The sequence below is a fragment of the Callospermophilus lateralis genome, chromosome 6 (genome assembly GCF_048772815.1).
Source record: "Callospermophilus lateralis isolate mCalLat2 chromosome 6, mCalLat2.hap1, whole genome shotgun sequence".
NCBI classification, from domain to species: Eukaryota; Metazoa; Chordata; class Mammalia; order Rodentia; family Sciuridae; genus Callospermophilus; species Callospermophilus lateralis.
In genome coordinates this window covers 49,981,727-49,998,975 of record NC_135310.1, presented here as the reverse complement: position 1 = coordinate 49,998,975, position 17,249 = coordinate 49,981,727, and the positions used below count along the sequence as shown (strand labels likewise).

The 17,249-nt window shown below is 37.1% G+C and overlaps 1 protein-coding gene across 1 annotated transcript; it reads right to left on the bottom strand.

The window, feature by feature from the left end:
* Positions 1-2,290: 2,290 nt before the first annotated feature.
* Tspyl1 (TSPY like 1) lies at positions 2,291-6,700 on the bottom strand. The gene has a single exon (XM_076859822.2). The coding sequence runs from the start codon at positions 6,622-6,624 to the stop codon at positions 5,359-5,361; it is 1,266 nt and encodes a 421-aa protein (XP_076715937.2). The 5' UTR covers positions 6,625-6,700; the 3' UTR covers positions 2,291-5,358.
* Positions 6,701-17,249: the final 10,549 nt, after the last annotated feature.

Genomic DNA, 17,249 nt, shown 5'->3' with positions numbered 1-17,249 from the left:
TCTGAAATCACATTTCAATTAAATGTCTATTAGGCTAAAAACATGAGACAGAAAAGACACAGTCTCTGCCCTCATAAAGCTTATCATTTAATGAAGAAAAATCTAAATATAAATAAATATAAAGAAAAAAATCCAGGCTGGGGATGTGGCACAAGTGGTAGTTCGCTCGCCTGGCATGCACAGCGTGCTGGGTTCGATCCTCAGCACCACATAAAAATTTTAAAAAATAAAGATGTTGTATCCACCGAAAATTAAATAATAAATATTAAAAAATTCTCTCTCTCAAAAAAAAAACCTGAGAAAACAATTCATGAAAAACAGTACCAGAATATGATTCCATATAATAAACACTATTTCTTTTTTTTCCTTCTCTTAAGTTGTTCTTGTCAGTTTTTTTTAATTTGTGCTTTTTAGATATACATGACAGTAGAGTGTATTTTGACATATTACTCAGCCATAAAGGAGAATGAAATAATGGCATTTGCCAGTACATGGATGGAACTGGAGACTATGTCATGTTCAGTAAAATAAGCCAGAAAACCATCTGATATAAACAATATTTCTGGGAGCCACGTGGTCATAAACAGGCCTACTCTTGCCCCATAAATTTAAGTCCAGTGCTTATCTTGAAATTATTACATTTCCCTCTCAGTACTGATAAAATTAGAAGATTCACCAAAACTGCCTGAAGGGTAAACTCAAGTTTAGCTATTACATAAGTTTGATTACAACAGCACTGAAACACAACTCTGAACTGTACTGTCCTATGTGAAAGTGGAGTTTGGTGAAGAGGATGAGAATTAAATTCTAAGTGCTTGTTATAAACTCCAATAAACATATATCATCTACCTTTCTTAATGGCATCAATTCTTTACATCTTAGCAGTCAAATTCTACAAGAATTTAAATATTTGAACTGCTTTGATTCATTCTGTTCAATTAAATTCAGGCAGAAATAGCAACAATTATATTTTACAGATAGAAAACACTTATGATCTGATAGGATCTAGGGACCCTCAATTATCTTTATACAGATAAATGTATTCCTCTTAAAAGCCATTCATGAATGGATTAGGAATAATACAACCAAGGTAAAGTTATTTATACTTAAGAGTTTTATTTTTTTCATAGTTTTGTTTATTTTTATGTGGTGTTGAGGATCGAACCCAGGGCCTCGAATGTGCTAGGCTAGCACTCTACTGTGGAGCCACAACCCCAGCCCGTTTATAGATTTTTTTTAAGAGAGAAAGAATTTTTTTTTTAATGTTTATCCTTCAGTATTCAGTGGACACAACATCTTTATTTTATGTGGTGCTAAGGATCGAACCCAGGTGAGCACATTACCGCTTGAGCCACATCCCCAGCCCCCATTTTAGATTTTTTTGTTACAGATTGCTGCAGGATGGTGCAAGATGTCTAAACTTGAAATGAGAACCCCTACCTGAGCCCTTTACTTACATCTTGGGCAATACATTTCTATTTGCTGAGCAATGATATAGAAACTATGTAATTATAAAATGTGAGTATACATCAAAATTCTTGATGTATCTAGCAATTTTTAAAAAAGGATTGTCATAATTATGACAACAGCAATACCTGCTTCACATAGAATAGGATACCCCTTTTTTTGTGGTGCTGGGGATCCCATAACCCATGCAAAGCACATGCTCCACCTCTCAACTACATCATTAGGTCCTAATGTCTGATCATTTGTGATTAATAGTAGACATAAATGTCTTGATTTGTTTGTAATGAAAGCATAATTCAGGAAACTGAATCAAATGGAGATAAAGCAGAAGCGCTTGAGTTTAGGGCAATAGTTCCCAAATGTTAGCATATCAGAATCACCTGCAGCATTATTAAACTTGGATGAAAGGCCCAACCCCAGTTTCTTTAGGCAGAAATGGGAATCTGAAGATTGCATTTCTAACAAATTCAGATGGTGTTAAGGCTGCTAGTCTTGAGACCACCTTTGTGATTCCCTGCTTTTACCGAGGAGAGAAGCATATTAAAACCGAAGAAGTCAAAGATAACCTGTAGGCATTTTAATGTTCAAAAATAGAAAAGGAAGCTCAAAGATTCTCAGGAGTGTGGTACAGATTATCTTTGAGTATGTCCTGAGCTGACTTCATTTCAGGGAACGTAAGTTTACACACCTCTTAGTTTAGAGGTTAAAAGAATCTTTAGATCAATTTTGGCCTAGAATTGAGAAGTACATTTTTAAAAGTCCATATAAAATATACTACCTCTTTTGTTTGGTATCTTTCACTTAACATGCTTTTGAGACTTACTCATGTTGTTCATTTTTATTCCTGATATGCCATTGCATACTACACAATTCCATTTGTTGGTGAACACATTTAAATTTTACAAATATTTTGCATGCTTTGAGACATTAACTTAAGAAATATAGTCATGTTGTCCTATGTAATGGGAAAACTAATTTTATTAATACATTTAATCCAACATCAAAAATATTATTTCAATATGCAATCAATATGAAAAAAAATTTTCATCCTATATTGTCTGAAAACCCAGTGTGTATAAATAGTAGATCTCATTTTAGACCAGCCACATTCCAAATGCTCAAAAGCCACTGGAGGTTAAAGGTATTAGGCATCATGTCTAGGCTCTAAAATTCTATAGTTACTTTAAAATGTACAAATTACATAAAGGCTATCCAAAATTAAGTAATGTTATAATAAAATGGTGGGTGAAAGATTAAAGGTTAAAATGGGCTTTTCTAATTATTGAGAAATTGTTATTTACAAGTCACTGCAAATCTTTTTGACATTGTTCTTACCCAAGGCAAGGCACAAAAACTTCATTACTTCATTAAGCTTTCTGGGCACCAGGTTATTTTGCTCTTTTTTCCCCATTTAAATTTTTCACTCTGTCATTCAGTATTTTATCTGTTGACAACTATATGTAAAACACTAATGCTAGATGTAGTGAAAGATGTAAAAGACTATTTTCGCAAGGTTTCTAAACTAGTGAGAGATGATAAAAGTGAAAAAAATGTATTTGTTTCTTTATTATACTATATCACTCTTTATCATTTATCTGCATATCAGTGCTTCCCCAATTCTATAGCAATGAAAGGAATGGAATTTATCTGAAAAACTCTTCCAGGCACTAACAGAATGTTTTAATAAAAATGTGTGGAATTCACTATAATGAATAATTACGTTATTTTCTAGAACAGAGGTTCCTACGAAGTACAGTAAATAATTTTTTAAAAAATGAAGCATCTTATCTCCCAGCTGACAACAGAAAGACTATATTGCAGGGGAATTACCAGGACAGATCTTAAAGAATTTGACACATAGAAGAAGGTGGTAAGAAAGTTTGAAAAATCAATACGTTTTGTACAGATGAGGAAGTATGGGAATAGAATTTGTGTAGCACATATAATAGGAACTCTCTGAATGTTTGCTTATTAAATTCACAAATGAATACAAGGAACAGACTAAATGACCTGAGCATATCATGTATGAGGTCAGAAATGGAAAATCTGAGGAAGTGAAAGGGAGATGGTGCTACACAAGCTTTATTAAAAGAAAACAAATAAAAAGAAACAACAACAACAACAACAAAAAACCCCTGACATCTTGAGTAAGCAGTTGCAATTGTAAACATTTTAAGGGGGAAAAAAAATGGCAGCAACCATTACTCCCTACCTGAAAGTGCTCTGTTTTCTTACTTTGGGGATAACATCTACTGTGTCCATTTAAGAATTTTAATAATTTCATAGTATGTCATTAGCTTGAACAATTTCATTCAAGCATGTTCATGGGCAGGGTAAAAAAATAAGAAATCTACCAGAGTGGCATGCTTTTATTTTACCATCATGCATATAAAGGAAAACAAATATGCCAATGGTACACCTTTAACTTGACAAAGTAATCTCACAAGTCATTTATGCAATTTGGAAAGAGACACATCAATTACTAAGTTGTTAGCAGAGCACATTATCAAAACAATTTATCAAGCCACACATTTTTTGTAGATTACTTTCCAGGAAGGCAATAATTTGACAAGTCTAACAAAGACTAAGTTACCCAAACTATGTTTCTAAAGGTACAGTAATAGAAGGGGGAGAAAAAAAAGTTGAAAACTTGTAAACAGTCAATACTTTACAGAAAATTGACTGTTATTCTTCCAAATATTATCAAATTAAGCAAAAGAAAGCCTGTACAGCTCAACTTTTCTAATAAACAGAAACAGAAAATAACAAGATTTTACTAAATTGTAGTGAAATAAGGACACAATATTGATCTTCCAAAAACATCTGATCACATAAAAACAGAAAACTTCCAAATTTTACTGTTCCTTTCAAGAACTCGTCTAGACAACATATGTAACACTCCAAACTCCTGGGATATTTTTTAATCGCAATCCTGAGAAAATATTTCTCTTGCCATCACCATTGACAGAGTAAGACTCAGGCTCTCAAATCAGTTCAGTCTCACCCAAATTTTTACCTGGCTCATTTATGCCTCTAGAGTTTTAGTTTCCATTGCTTAGAGCACCCTTCACAATCTCTTTAGTTCTCCCTTTATAAAGTAACTCCCACTTTTCTTTCCATCTAGTGCTTTCTCCCTCAAGCTCTCTAGGAGCTGGGGCTGGTTATTGGGAAGAGAGCAGAAGTGTGATCAAAGCTCTAATATTCTACTTTACGGGGCAACCTCTCTATCTCTGGAAATTATAATATGCAAAATAAACTAAAAAGTTTACTTTTTGCAACAGTTTCTGAATTATTTTTTTTCAATAACTAAGAGGAAAAGGGAGAAAGTGGGAGAGAGGAGCCTTAGCAAAAACCAAGGAGGGTAGGCATAGCCAATAACAGGCAACACTAAATTGTAACCCAGGACGCAGGAAAAGCAATAGAGAAGTATAAATCACACAGAACAAGTGGTCCACTCTTGCTCTCCCTTCACATCACTAATGCCCAGTAATTGTCCACAGATCATGTGCCTATTACTGCTGGAAGTAGAGCACGGTGAGTAGAATGTGTTCCCAGACAAAACTAGAAATCCAAGTGGTAGTAACTTTTTTGGGAAAAGTCTAAGTAATGTAAAGGTAGTGCAATCCTACAGCATCATTTGCTTGGCTTAGAAGTGCTAGTAGCCATGCAATGTGATAATACAGAATAGTATGGAGGCCACGTGGAAGTGGAGAAAAGGTCCATGACAGTCTTCTCAATCTTGATATTGAAAGAACTAAATATCAAGAAAAAAGAAAGGGTACAGAAAGTTCAGCAAAAAAGAAAAAAAAAAAAAAAGCACACCCACTGATCTTGCCCAAGCACAGGAGGAGGTGCGGGAAACCTATGCAGCAGTGTTCCCAAGGGCAGAGGTTAACCAGACTGGAACCCAAAGGGCCTGGGGATCTCCACTGGCTCCCTTATTGGGCGACGTCTGGCTCTACGGACTCCTTCACGCAAAAGGTAGTATTGCAGTGGATTTGGCCACAGTTCTTCTTTGATAATCTCGGCAATTCTGTCAGACTCTGGAAGGCTGTGGTCTGAAAACCAAGTAAAAAAGCTGCAAATGAGGTCTTGGTTTCTGCGAATGAAGGACTGGGGTTCACGTCCCCTGCGCCATATGATTGGAGTGGAAAGAGACACCACTCGGCCGGAGGATCTGACCTCATATTCCTTGACAATCAGCTTGTTTCTAAAGTAGGGGTTTCTTCGAAAGAAGAACTTGAACTTGCAGCCAGTTTTAGGGTGTCTGAGTTCTTTCACTTCCAAATTGGTTACATACCTTAACATCTTTGCATCTTGGCCCCTAATCATGGCGGACAACTGGGGGTGATTCCGAAAGGCAGTCATCCAGAAGCCCGGGATATTCTGAATGATGTAGTTCCTCCGCTCTAGGTAGTGTCGACGCATTCGCCCAAATTTCTGCTCCAGTTGTTGGAAGGCCCTGTCAGCCTGAGCATTCACAGTGTCCAGTTCCATCTGGATGGCCTCCAGGGGGTTCATGCGGAGATCCATACGCCAGGGTCTTGCCTCCTCAGCTTCTTCCACCACTCTCCTCTCCTCCACGGCTTCCACTTCTCCACCTGCGGGCTGTTCCACCTCCATCGCCTCCTCCACCACTCCTTCCTTCACCTCAACCCTCTCCGCTCCCACTGCTACTGAGGGCATGGAGCCCTTTTCAGCCTTGGCTACCAGAACCTTCGCCTCCACCATCACCTCAGACCCCGACCTCTTCGCACCACAGGTTTCCAGGGCCTTCTCCTCACCCTGAAAATCACTTTTCGGACGGCTAACGGTGGCCACCAACTCAGAGACAGCTTCCAGGCCCTCCGTGAGAGACGGAGCCTCCCCCTGTTGGGCTCTGGTCGCCAGGGGACCGCGACAACCATCGACTCGGATCTGGGGAGCCGGGGCACCGTCCGCGGGATCCCAGGGTACACCCCCGTCCTCTGAAAGCTGGGGCGATGGGCGCGCGACCGTTTCCACGCTTGCCTCACTTGTCTCCGCCATCGCCGGAGCCGCCTCCGATTCTCCGCGGAGCGTCAGGTACTGGTCGGGGTCTTCCTTGGCAGCGTCAGGGATAGTGAGGCTGCGGGTCTGGGGGAGAAGGGTCTTCTCGACCCCATGCAGGCCGCTCATGTTGGTAACAGACCAACAGCACAGTAAAGTCTGTTTTCCTCACAGAAGCCGCCTTCAGACACACGCCGCTTGCCCCACCCACCCTCGGTACCGCCAGCGTCTCCGGGGCGGTGACGTCAGGATGCAGATCTCGCTATATCGCGAGAACTGGCTGGTGACCCGATTGGTTCTGCCGCTTGCGGCTCGCTGGGGTATGTTTCTGCTTAAGGTTTCTGTCAATTTAACCAGTTGGAACTGCAGTTTTGTTTATGTAAATAAGTGTGTCAGAGACCGAAGGCTGTGAACACTCTCCTTGCAATGCTTCTGGAAATGGCCCCGGAAAGTTAGCTGGGACAGTTGTAGGTGGTCATGGTCCTTACCCTGCCTGCTGTCCAGTGTCTGAAGACAACAAATGTTTTTCTGATTTTTCAGGGTTTTTTTGAGGCAGGAAAGTGAATCTATTTCCTATTAGCCCATATGGCTAGAAGTAATATGGCTGGTTTCTTTATTTTTAACTAAGAGGAATGGCCAAATAGCTTCCTTTTCTTAAATACAAATGACATAAAAATATGAATTCTAGCCTTTAACATTACTGGAAGAAAGTTTCTCAGGTTTTTACCCCTAGTGATGCGTGTATTTGTCGCTGGTACTCAATCTATAAACCGCATCAATTAAGTGTTGGTGCTGTGGGCTGGGGTCAAAGCACAATGTAGAACATTTGCCTACCATGTGTGAGGCACTGGGTTTGATGCTCAGCACCGCATATAAATAAATAAAATAAACGTCCATTGACAACTAAAAATCATATTTTTAAAAAGAGTTGCAAAACTCAACTCCAAGTGGATCAAGGATCTTGGCATTAGTCCAGATTAGAAGAAAAAGTAGGCCCAATACTCCTTTATGTCAACTTAGGAATGCACTTCCTCAGGAGCCTAAAGAAAGAAGTAAAACCAAGAATCAATAAATGGGATGCTATCAAGCTAAAAACTTCTTCACAGCATAGGAAACAATAATGTGAACAGAGTGCCTGAGGAATGGGAGAAAATCTTTACCATCTGCACCTCAGAGCATCCATCACCAGGATGTACAAAGAACTTGGAAAACTTAACACCAGAAAATAAAGAAAAAAAAAAAAAAACTCTTAGTCAATAAATGGGCAAAGGAATTGAACAAGCACTTCACGGAAGAGGAAATACAAATGGTCAAAAAAATTTTGAAAAAAATGTTCAACATCTCTAGCAATTAGAGAAATGCAAATTAAAACTATGCAGAGATTCCATCTTACTCCAGTCAGAACAGCAATTATCAAGAATACAAGTAAGGTAAATATTGGCAAGGATATGGGGGAAAAGGTACACTCATACATTGCTGGTGGGACTGCAAATTGGTGCAATCACTGTGGAAAGCAATAAGGAGATTCTTCAGAAAACTTGTAATGGAACCACCATTTGATCCAGTTAACCCACTATTCGGTATCTACCCAAAAAGTGTAAAATCAGCTTTCTACAGTGACACAGCCACATCAAGGTTTATAGCAGCTAAATTCACGATAGCAAATCTATGGAACCAACCTAGGTAGCCCTTCAACAGATGAATGGATAAAGAAAATGTGATATATATATATATATATATATATATATATATATATATACACACACACACACACACACACACACATACACATATACACACACACTAGAATATGTATGTATACACACACACACACACAATAGAATATTATTCAGCCATAGAGAAGAATGACATTATGGCATTTGCTGGTAAATGAATGCAACTGGAGAATAGCATGCTAAGTAAAATAAACTAATCCCAAAGGCCAAATAATCTCTCTGATATGTGGATGCTAACCCACAACAAGGGAGGGTGGGGAGGGAAAGAATAGAAATCCATTGGATCAGAGGGGAATGAAGGGAAGGGAGTGGGAAGGGGAATAGGAAAGATAGTAGAATTAATGAGACATAACTTTCCTATCCTTGTATATGAATACCTGACTAGGGTAAATCCACATTTGTACAATCACAAGAATATGGTTCTAATTAGAATAAGTGATACTCCATGTATACAGTCTACTTTCATATGTCTAAAAAGACAAATAATAACAAATTTTTTTTAAAGAATTCATGATGCTAATATCAGGAGGAATAAAATCAGGATCAATTTGCTAAATCTTGCTCCATGTCCTATCACTGGAGGAAAGAGGATTTGATAGCTTTTTCTAGCCCATAAGCTATTAATTTATTAATGTGTTTAGTTCTATAAGGTATGAACGTTTGGCTCTAACGAAGTACATATCCATGGCAATTAGTTCTTTTGAGAGGAATGTTGGTGTCTCTGGTTAATTTAGTTTGTTGATTTATTGTTACTGAACCCATATTCAGAAGTTTCCCCAAGGAAAACCAGTGCTGGAAAGACAATTGTTGGGGACAAAGAAGTATAGGTTTGTTGAAGATGTTAGCAACCTGGAAGGAGGAAGATGTTTTAATTTCCTGTTATGGTTTGGATGTGAGGTGTCCCTCAAAATCTCACATGTGAGACAATGGAAGAAGGTTCAGAGAAGAAATGATTGGGTTATCAGAGCCTTAACCCAGTCAGTGAATTAATCACCTGATGGGATTGAGTGGTAACTGAAGGCTGGGATGTGGCTGGAGGAGGTGGGACATTGGGGGTGTGGCTTTGGGATGTATATTTGTATCTGGCAAGTGAAGTCTCTCTCTCTCTCTGCTTTCTGATCATCATATGAGCCATTTCTCTCCACCATCCTTGAGCCCGAAGGAATGGAATCAACTGCCTATGAATTGAGACCTCTGAAACCATGAGCCCTCAAATAAATTTTTCCTCTTCTAATATTGTTCTGGTCAGGTCTTTTAGTCACAGTGGCAAAAAAACTGACCAACACCTTTCCCCAAAGAGGTTCCAAGTCTTTGGAGAAATGGAGAGTATTTATAAGAGGATCAGAGGCTACATGCAGAAATCAGTGTTTCACAGGAGCTTGAGTCTGGCAGTTGGTGTTTTGAAGCTGACTACAGATGAGTAACTTCTAGTGCCTGGCCTATTCTTGAAGGCAAGATGCTCTGGGGTGCAGAGTAAAGGTAGTCTCCTGGAAATGGGAAAGGGAACAGGAATAAAGCAAGACAATATTACTGATGGCAATAGCCTGTTATAGTATCTTCAAAAACTACAAGGCTCCAGATATATATCAGTGGGACTTGTACATTGCTGGTGGGACTGCAAATTGGTGCGGCCAATATGGAAAGCAGTATGGAGATTCCTGGGAAAGCTGGGAATGGAACCACCATTTGACCCAGCTATCGCCCTCCTCGGACTATTCCCTGAGGACCTTAAAAGAGCATACTATAGGGATACTGCCACATCAATGATCATAGCAGCACAATTCACAATAGCTAGACGGTGGAACCAACCTAGATGCCCCTCAATAGATGAATGGATAAAAAAAATGTGGCATCTATACACAATGGAGTATTATGCAGCACTAAAAAATGACAAAATCATGGAATTTGCAGGGAAATGGATGGCATTAGAACAGATTATGCTAAGTGAAGCTAGCCAATCCTTAAAAAACAAATGCCAAATGTCTTCTTTGATTTAAGGAGAGCAACTAAGAACTGAGCAGGGGGAAAGAGCATGAGGAAAAGATTAATATTAAACTGAGATGAGTGATGGGAGGGAAAGGGAGAGAGAAGGGAAATTGCATGGAAACGGAAGGAAACCCTCATCGTTATACGAAATCACATATATGAGGTTGTGAGGGGAAGGGGGGGAAGGGAGAGAACTGAACAACAACAGATGAGGTAGAGAGGGAAGATGGGAGGGGAGGGGAGGGGGGATAGTAGGGGATAGGAAAGGCAGCAGAATACAACAGTCACTAATATGGCATTATGTAAACATTGTGAATGTGTAACTGATGTGATTCTGCAATTTGTATTTGGGGTAAAAATGGAAGTGCACAACTCACTTGAATCAAATGTATGAAAGATGAAAAAAATAAAAGAAAAGAAAAAAATATATATCAGTGGGAGAACACCTACCATCAATTTATGAGGAAAAACGAGTTAAAATGGAAGATCCAATCGACCTTAAAATAGAAAAATAAACTTGTAGAATGCAACATGTGCAACATGTTCCTAATTGATTCAAGGTTTAAAACAGGTAAACTTTTTTTTTTTTTTTTTTTTTTTTTTTTTTACTAGATTTACCTTGTATCAGGCTGGGGATATAGCTCAGTTGGTAGAGTGCTTGCCTTGCAAGCACAAGGCCCTGGGTTCAATCCCCAGCACCGAAAAAAAACAAAACAAAACAAAACAAAAGCTTGATTTACCTTGTATCATAAACTGAACCCGAAGGTATCGATGTTCGATGTTCTAATCCTTACCTGAGAGTTTGCAGATATGATTAATATAGGAATCTGGAGATGGGAAGATTATACTGGGTTAAGCAGATATACCATATGAAATTCCAATGGCTCTTATAAAAAGGAAGCAGGAGTTTTAGAGAAGATGTGACAAACAAAGGAGTGGAAGGCTAGGTGGAGAAAGTAGATGCTGTGATATTATGCTTCCAGTTTTAAAGATGGAGGACAGAGCCAAAAATCCTAGGAATGAAGATAGCTTCTAGAAGCTGGAAGGGTAAGAAAATGGATTATCCTCTGAGTATCCCCAAAATAACACATTGATTTTATTAAATTAAATAAATTTTATTTATTTCTAGAACTGTAAGATAATAAATTTTTGTCATTTTAAGCTTTTAAATTTTTGGTAAACTTGTTACAGATGCAATATGAAATGAATACAGTAGGGGGCAAGGTTTGGTTGTGTCTATGCATGCTTCAAGTTGTTTCTAACAGCAGCCCCTTCCTTCCCCTGACATCCTGCCTAACAGTTTTTGGCTTACTACAGCTTGAACCTCTCTTTGGATATCAAGACCAGAAATATATTTAAACCATGCACAGAAAGACAAAATTAAAGTTTCAACATACCACAAAATAGATTATACAGGACTGAGCTATGGGAGGACAAGTGCCTCCCACTTGCCTTGCAGAATGTTTCTTAGATGATTAAAGTGTTAAATAAAAAAAGCAAATGAACAGAGTATAGCGTCTTCTGCCTGCAACTTGGTGTTTGCAGATGAGAAGGTGAGAATGGACGTGTGGATTGTCACTCTGCTCTTCTGCCTTTCTGCTACTGGCAAACCAAAGTGCTGCTGTATATGGTAAAAAAAGTCTTAGGAAAATGGATTTCCATACATACATAAAAGTCTTGAAAGCATGGGAATCCATAGAAACAATTTTGTTTTACAAATAATTTATATAAATGTGGTCACAGTGTATATTAAATAAACCTTTAAAAGACCAACATATTTGGGTGAATTTATAAAGCAAAGTCTCAAACTAATAGCATTTTCAATTTTTTCTTATTTCTGGACAAACCAAAGTAGTGATCCGAGGCCTTATTTTATTTCTCTCTGCAATAAATGTATATAGATTCTACTTAGCATTATCTTCTCCAATTCCATCCATTTACCTGAAAATGCCATGATTTTATTCTCTCTTATTGCTGAGTAATATTCCATTGTGTATATATGCCACTTTTTTTTATCCATTCATCTACTAAAGGGCATCTAGGTTGGTTCCTCAGTTTATCTATTGTGAATTGTGTTGCTATAAACATTGATGTGGCTGTGTCCCTGTCAATCCCCCCCCCCCAAAACAAATGCTGAATGCTTTCTTTGATATAAGGTGACTGACTCATAGTGGAATAGGGAGGGGGAGCATGGGAGGAATAGATGAACTCTATATAGGGCAGACAGATGGGAGGGGAAAGGAGGGGGCAGGGGGTTAACAATGATGGTGGAATGTGATGGACATCATTATCCAAAGTACATGTATGAATATTCGAATTGGTATGAGCATACTTTATATACAACCAGAGATATGACATTTTGCTCTATATGTGTAATATGAATTTTAATGCAATCCACTGTCATTTATTTTTAAAAAATCAATATAAATAGAAAAGCAAATAAAGTAAAAAAAATAAAAGGAGTTAAGCACTACAATAAAGGCAAAATTTTAGCCTGAAAAGAGAATGCATCTCCACATCATGTACAACTATAAGATTGGGAAATCATACTCCAGATATGTGTATTATGTCAAAATACATTCTACTGTCATATATAACTAAAAAGAACAAATAAAAAAATTAAACAGAAAAAAAGAAATGTATATAGATTTTATAATGCATGGTGTACTTATTTTTCATATCAATGAGATTTAATAATAGGACTTTTCACAAGTTCTGCTTGTTTCCAATTGCTATGAAATTACCTACTATCTTGAAACTGGCATAATTCAATATAGCCTAAAGTGGATATTTTTATTACTCCAAATATGCCTTCTATTTTTTAACTAGAAAAGAGTGTCAAGCTTTGATCAGTCCTAAAAAATATAGCTTTATTTATCAAAGTTACTATTATGATGTCTATATGTGTAATTAATGCTCTTTTTTCAAGAGTAATTCACAGAGTATTTATTGAAATAGAAAGAACATAACAAGATAATAAGCCCTGCCTCCAGAGAGTTCATCATTTAAATCAAGCAATGATTCTGAATCACAGTGAGCCTTCGTTTCACCTTTCAATATGTGCACAGATACTGATTTCCTTCAGAAGGTAAAATAAAATCTTTTATTATGCACATCATTCTTTGTACTGTCATAAGGGGTATTTTTAAATCTGTATCTTGAAAAGGCCTATACTTTGCTTTCTCTAATTGCCTTCTGCCTATTCAAGTTTTTCTTTTCCCTTTCAGTTTTCTCCATCATATACTCTGTAGCTCTATCCAACCAGCTGCTTTTTCTGTGACATTTTGTGATGGTTTTGTGTTCCTCTTCACCATTTCTTTTGTTGCTTTCCTCCTTGCAAGAATTTGGTAATCAAAGCTTTCTCATTTTCCCTTACTTGAATTCTTATCCACTTGGGTGAGAAATATTAGCACTTCCTTAAAAATCAGGTCTTCAAATAAATACAATCGATCACAAATATACAAAAAAAAATGTTCAACATCTCTAGCAATTAGAGAAATGCAAATCAAAAGTACCTTGAGGGGCTGGGGTGGTAGGTCAGTTGTAGAGTACTTGCCTAGCACATACGAGGCACCAGGTTCAATCCTCAGCACCAAATAAATAAAAAAATAAATAAAGATATTGTATTCATCTACAACTAAAAACCAAAACAAAACACTACACCAAGATTCCATCTCACTCCAGTCAGAATGGCAATTATCAAGAATACAAGCAACAATAAATGTTGGTGAGGATGCTAGGGGAAAAGTACCTCATACATTGCTGATGGGACTGCAACTGGTGCAACCACTCTGGAAAGCAGTATGGAGATTATTCAGAAAATTTGGAATGGAACCACCATTTGACCTAGTTATCCCACTCCTAGGTTTATATCCAAAGGACTTAAAATCAATGTACTACAGGGATGCAACCACCACAATGTTTATAGCAGCTCAATTCACAATAGTTATACTATGGAACCAACCTAGGTGCCCTTCAACAGATGAATGGAAAAAAAAAAAGGTGGTCTATATACACAATGGAATGTTACTCAGCCTTAAAGAAGGATGAAAGTATGGCATTTGCCAGTAAATGGATGGAGTTGGAGAATATTATGCTAAGCTAAATAAGCCAATCCCAAACAATCAAAGGCCAAATGTTTTCTCTGATATGCAGACACTAATTCATAGTAAAGGGTGGGGGGAAAATAAAGGTACTTTGGATTAGACAGGGGTAAGTGAAAGGAGGGGAGGGGGTATGGGGATAGGAATGATAGTAGAATAAATCCGATATTATTTCTCTATGTACATATATGCTATGTGTAACTTTAAATCATGTACAACCAAAAAATGAGAAGTTATATTCCATTTTTGTATAATGTGTCAAAATGCATTATACTGTCATGTATAACTAATTAGAGCAAATAGAAAACATTTTATAAATCAGGTCTTCAATGTGTAATTCATCAGAATTTTTCATTAGTATTTCTTTAAGCTTTGTTATAATCTTCAGATTTTCTCTGTAATAATACTCTCTTCCTGAAAGCTACTCAGAAATACTATCCTCCAAAAGACAATTATTTCTAGAGGATTTCTGTCTCAAAAGATATATTAAAATAGATTGATTTAAAAATCCAATATTTGGTTCTTTGATATTAAATTAAAGTTTATATAACACATGAATTTTGAAACTTAAAAACCTCAATGATAAAATATCAAGATAGTTAACCATCAGATATGTCTGTGCTGTCATTATAAACTATACATTTAGGAATCAAACTATGAGTCTGTAGTCAGATGCTATCTATATTAAGTGCCATCTGTAATTCATAATTTTTTTTACATTTTTAACTCAAATACAAATATATAAGATTCAGTAATTTTCTGAACGTTCTCAGGAAGAATTATTATAATCATCTTCCAGTTTAAAAAAACACTGTTGGATAATCTATTTTCCACAAATAACTCCCTATTTTTGTTGCAACATGATAATCAACTACTCTATAACCTTCTGTGGCATTTTCTATTTCCTCTTCACCTGAAGAGCATGAAAAAGAAGGGACAAGAGTCCACCTTTCATTGTTTCATTGGCTCTTGGTGTTTTCATAATATTTTAAATGCCTGATTTCAGTTTTACAACAGCAAAAATACTAATATTTATTCTGAAAAGTAATCATATATTCCAAGTAGCAGATATTAACAACTTTAAACACAATCTCTAGGAATAATTCTCTAGGAATACATCCTGAATATACTTTAAAAAAACATTTCTAGAAGTCTTTGCAGGATTTGTTTCTGTTCTATCATTGGTAATAATTGCACTTGCTGCAACAGGAAGTTTAAATTCTTCTGCTGCAAATTTTAAGACTGCTGTGAAAGGTATATTCTCAGGAACACTAAGTACTTTATATGGCAGCTGTGGGTCCAATGTCAGCCAAAGGAAACCTTCAACATGGAGAAGCTGGTCTGGACAGACACCCCATTATGATTTACATGTGGTTTTCCCCAAAACATCACATATGAGAAAATGCAAGAAGGTTTGGAGGAAAAATTATTGGGTTATAGCCTCAACCTAATCAGCGAACTAATCCCTGTTGGAATTAACTGAGTGGTAACTGGAGGCAGGTGGGGTGTGGCTGGAGGAAGTGGTATATTGGGGGCGTGGCAATGGGGTATATATTTTCAATCTGGAGAGTGAAGACCTATCTCTCTGCTCCCTGATCTTCATGTGAGCTGCTTCCCTCTGCCACACTCTTCTGCCATGATATTCAGCCTCACACAGGCCCTGAGGAATGGAGCCAGCCTTCTTTGGACTAAGACTTCTGAAACCTTAAACCCTCAAATAAACTTTTCCTCCTTTACAATTGTTTTGGTGGGTCTTTTAGTCACAGCAGCAAAAAAGCTGACTAAAACACACCCCATACCAACTTGGTTGAGTAGCACAACTCCCTCCCTTATTAGTGTTCTTACTGATAATGTCAGAAAAGACTCTAATTACAGGTAATGTATGTCAATATACTTTGGGGTCTGCTGAATGTAATTTTCCTGGGTAACTTTGAGACAGTTTGAAGGAGCTCTTCCTTCTCTTCAATATGTTGAAAATGTGATAAGAAATACTTGATTGAATACGTAGAAAAATAAGGAAAAGTTTAAATTATTTTAATTTTAATGATCTGAAAATCACATTAGATTGTAATTGTGGTTTTTTTTATTATAGGTGATGGAGAACTCAGTTTATGAACATTTTTAATAAGAGCTCAAGAGAAGGGCCAATGAAGGGCAAAGACTTTAAAGGGAAAGCAGGTATGTATGCTCTCTGTCAGCTCTTTTAAAAAATAAAAGAATTGTTACTTGGAGGAGATATCCATAATTCCATTCTGCACTAAGGCTCACTTGCTCAAAGAATTATTTGGCCATGCAAGAAAAAATTACATATATGATTTCCATCTGCCACAGAAAATTGTTCTTATTGTAATTGAACTGTAATGTACAATTTTCTAAAATCTTTTTGGTCCTAAAAGTCTCATTTGTCTCTTTTACATGACACAGGCTCTCCTGATAAACTCTCTCTCTCTAAGTAGCTGCTGCCCATTCTCTAAGATCCACCACAAACCTAACATAAACTATAGAATGTGCTAAGCATTTTATAAGCATTGAGTTGCCAACTTTGATAATAAAAGAAGAAATATTAACACCGAGAGGTTAAATAAATTAACTAAGTTTATATGTAGAGTAACTGATAAATTCTTTCTCCTCCAGGGGGTAGCTTTCCTTAACCACCCTATAAGTCATTAATATTCCTTCCCAGAATTACTGCAATTCTTTTATGAATAGTCCCATGCAATTTAGGGCTTACTTGTGCTCTTCCTCTTAGTAACTCTGGTTTCTTCATACATAGCAGTCTTCATACATGTCAAAATGTGAAGTCACTTTTTTAAAATTAATAGTATAAACTGTTCTTATTTAATGTTAAATTGATGCACATTTTAGCCTCTCCTCCTTTCCTCTATTCACAAGCATATTAATATTTTTAAAGAAAGAGTCCAAGTATTTT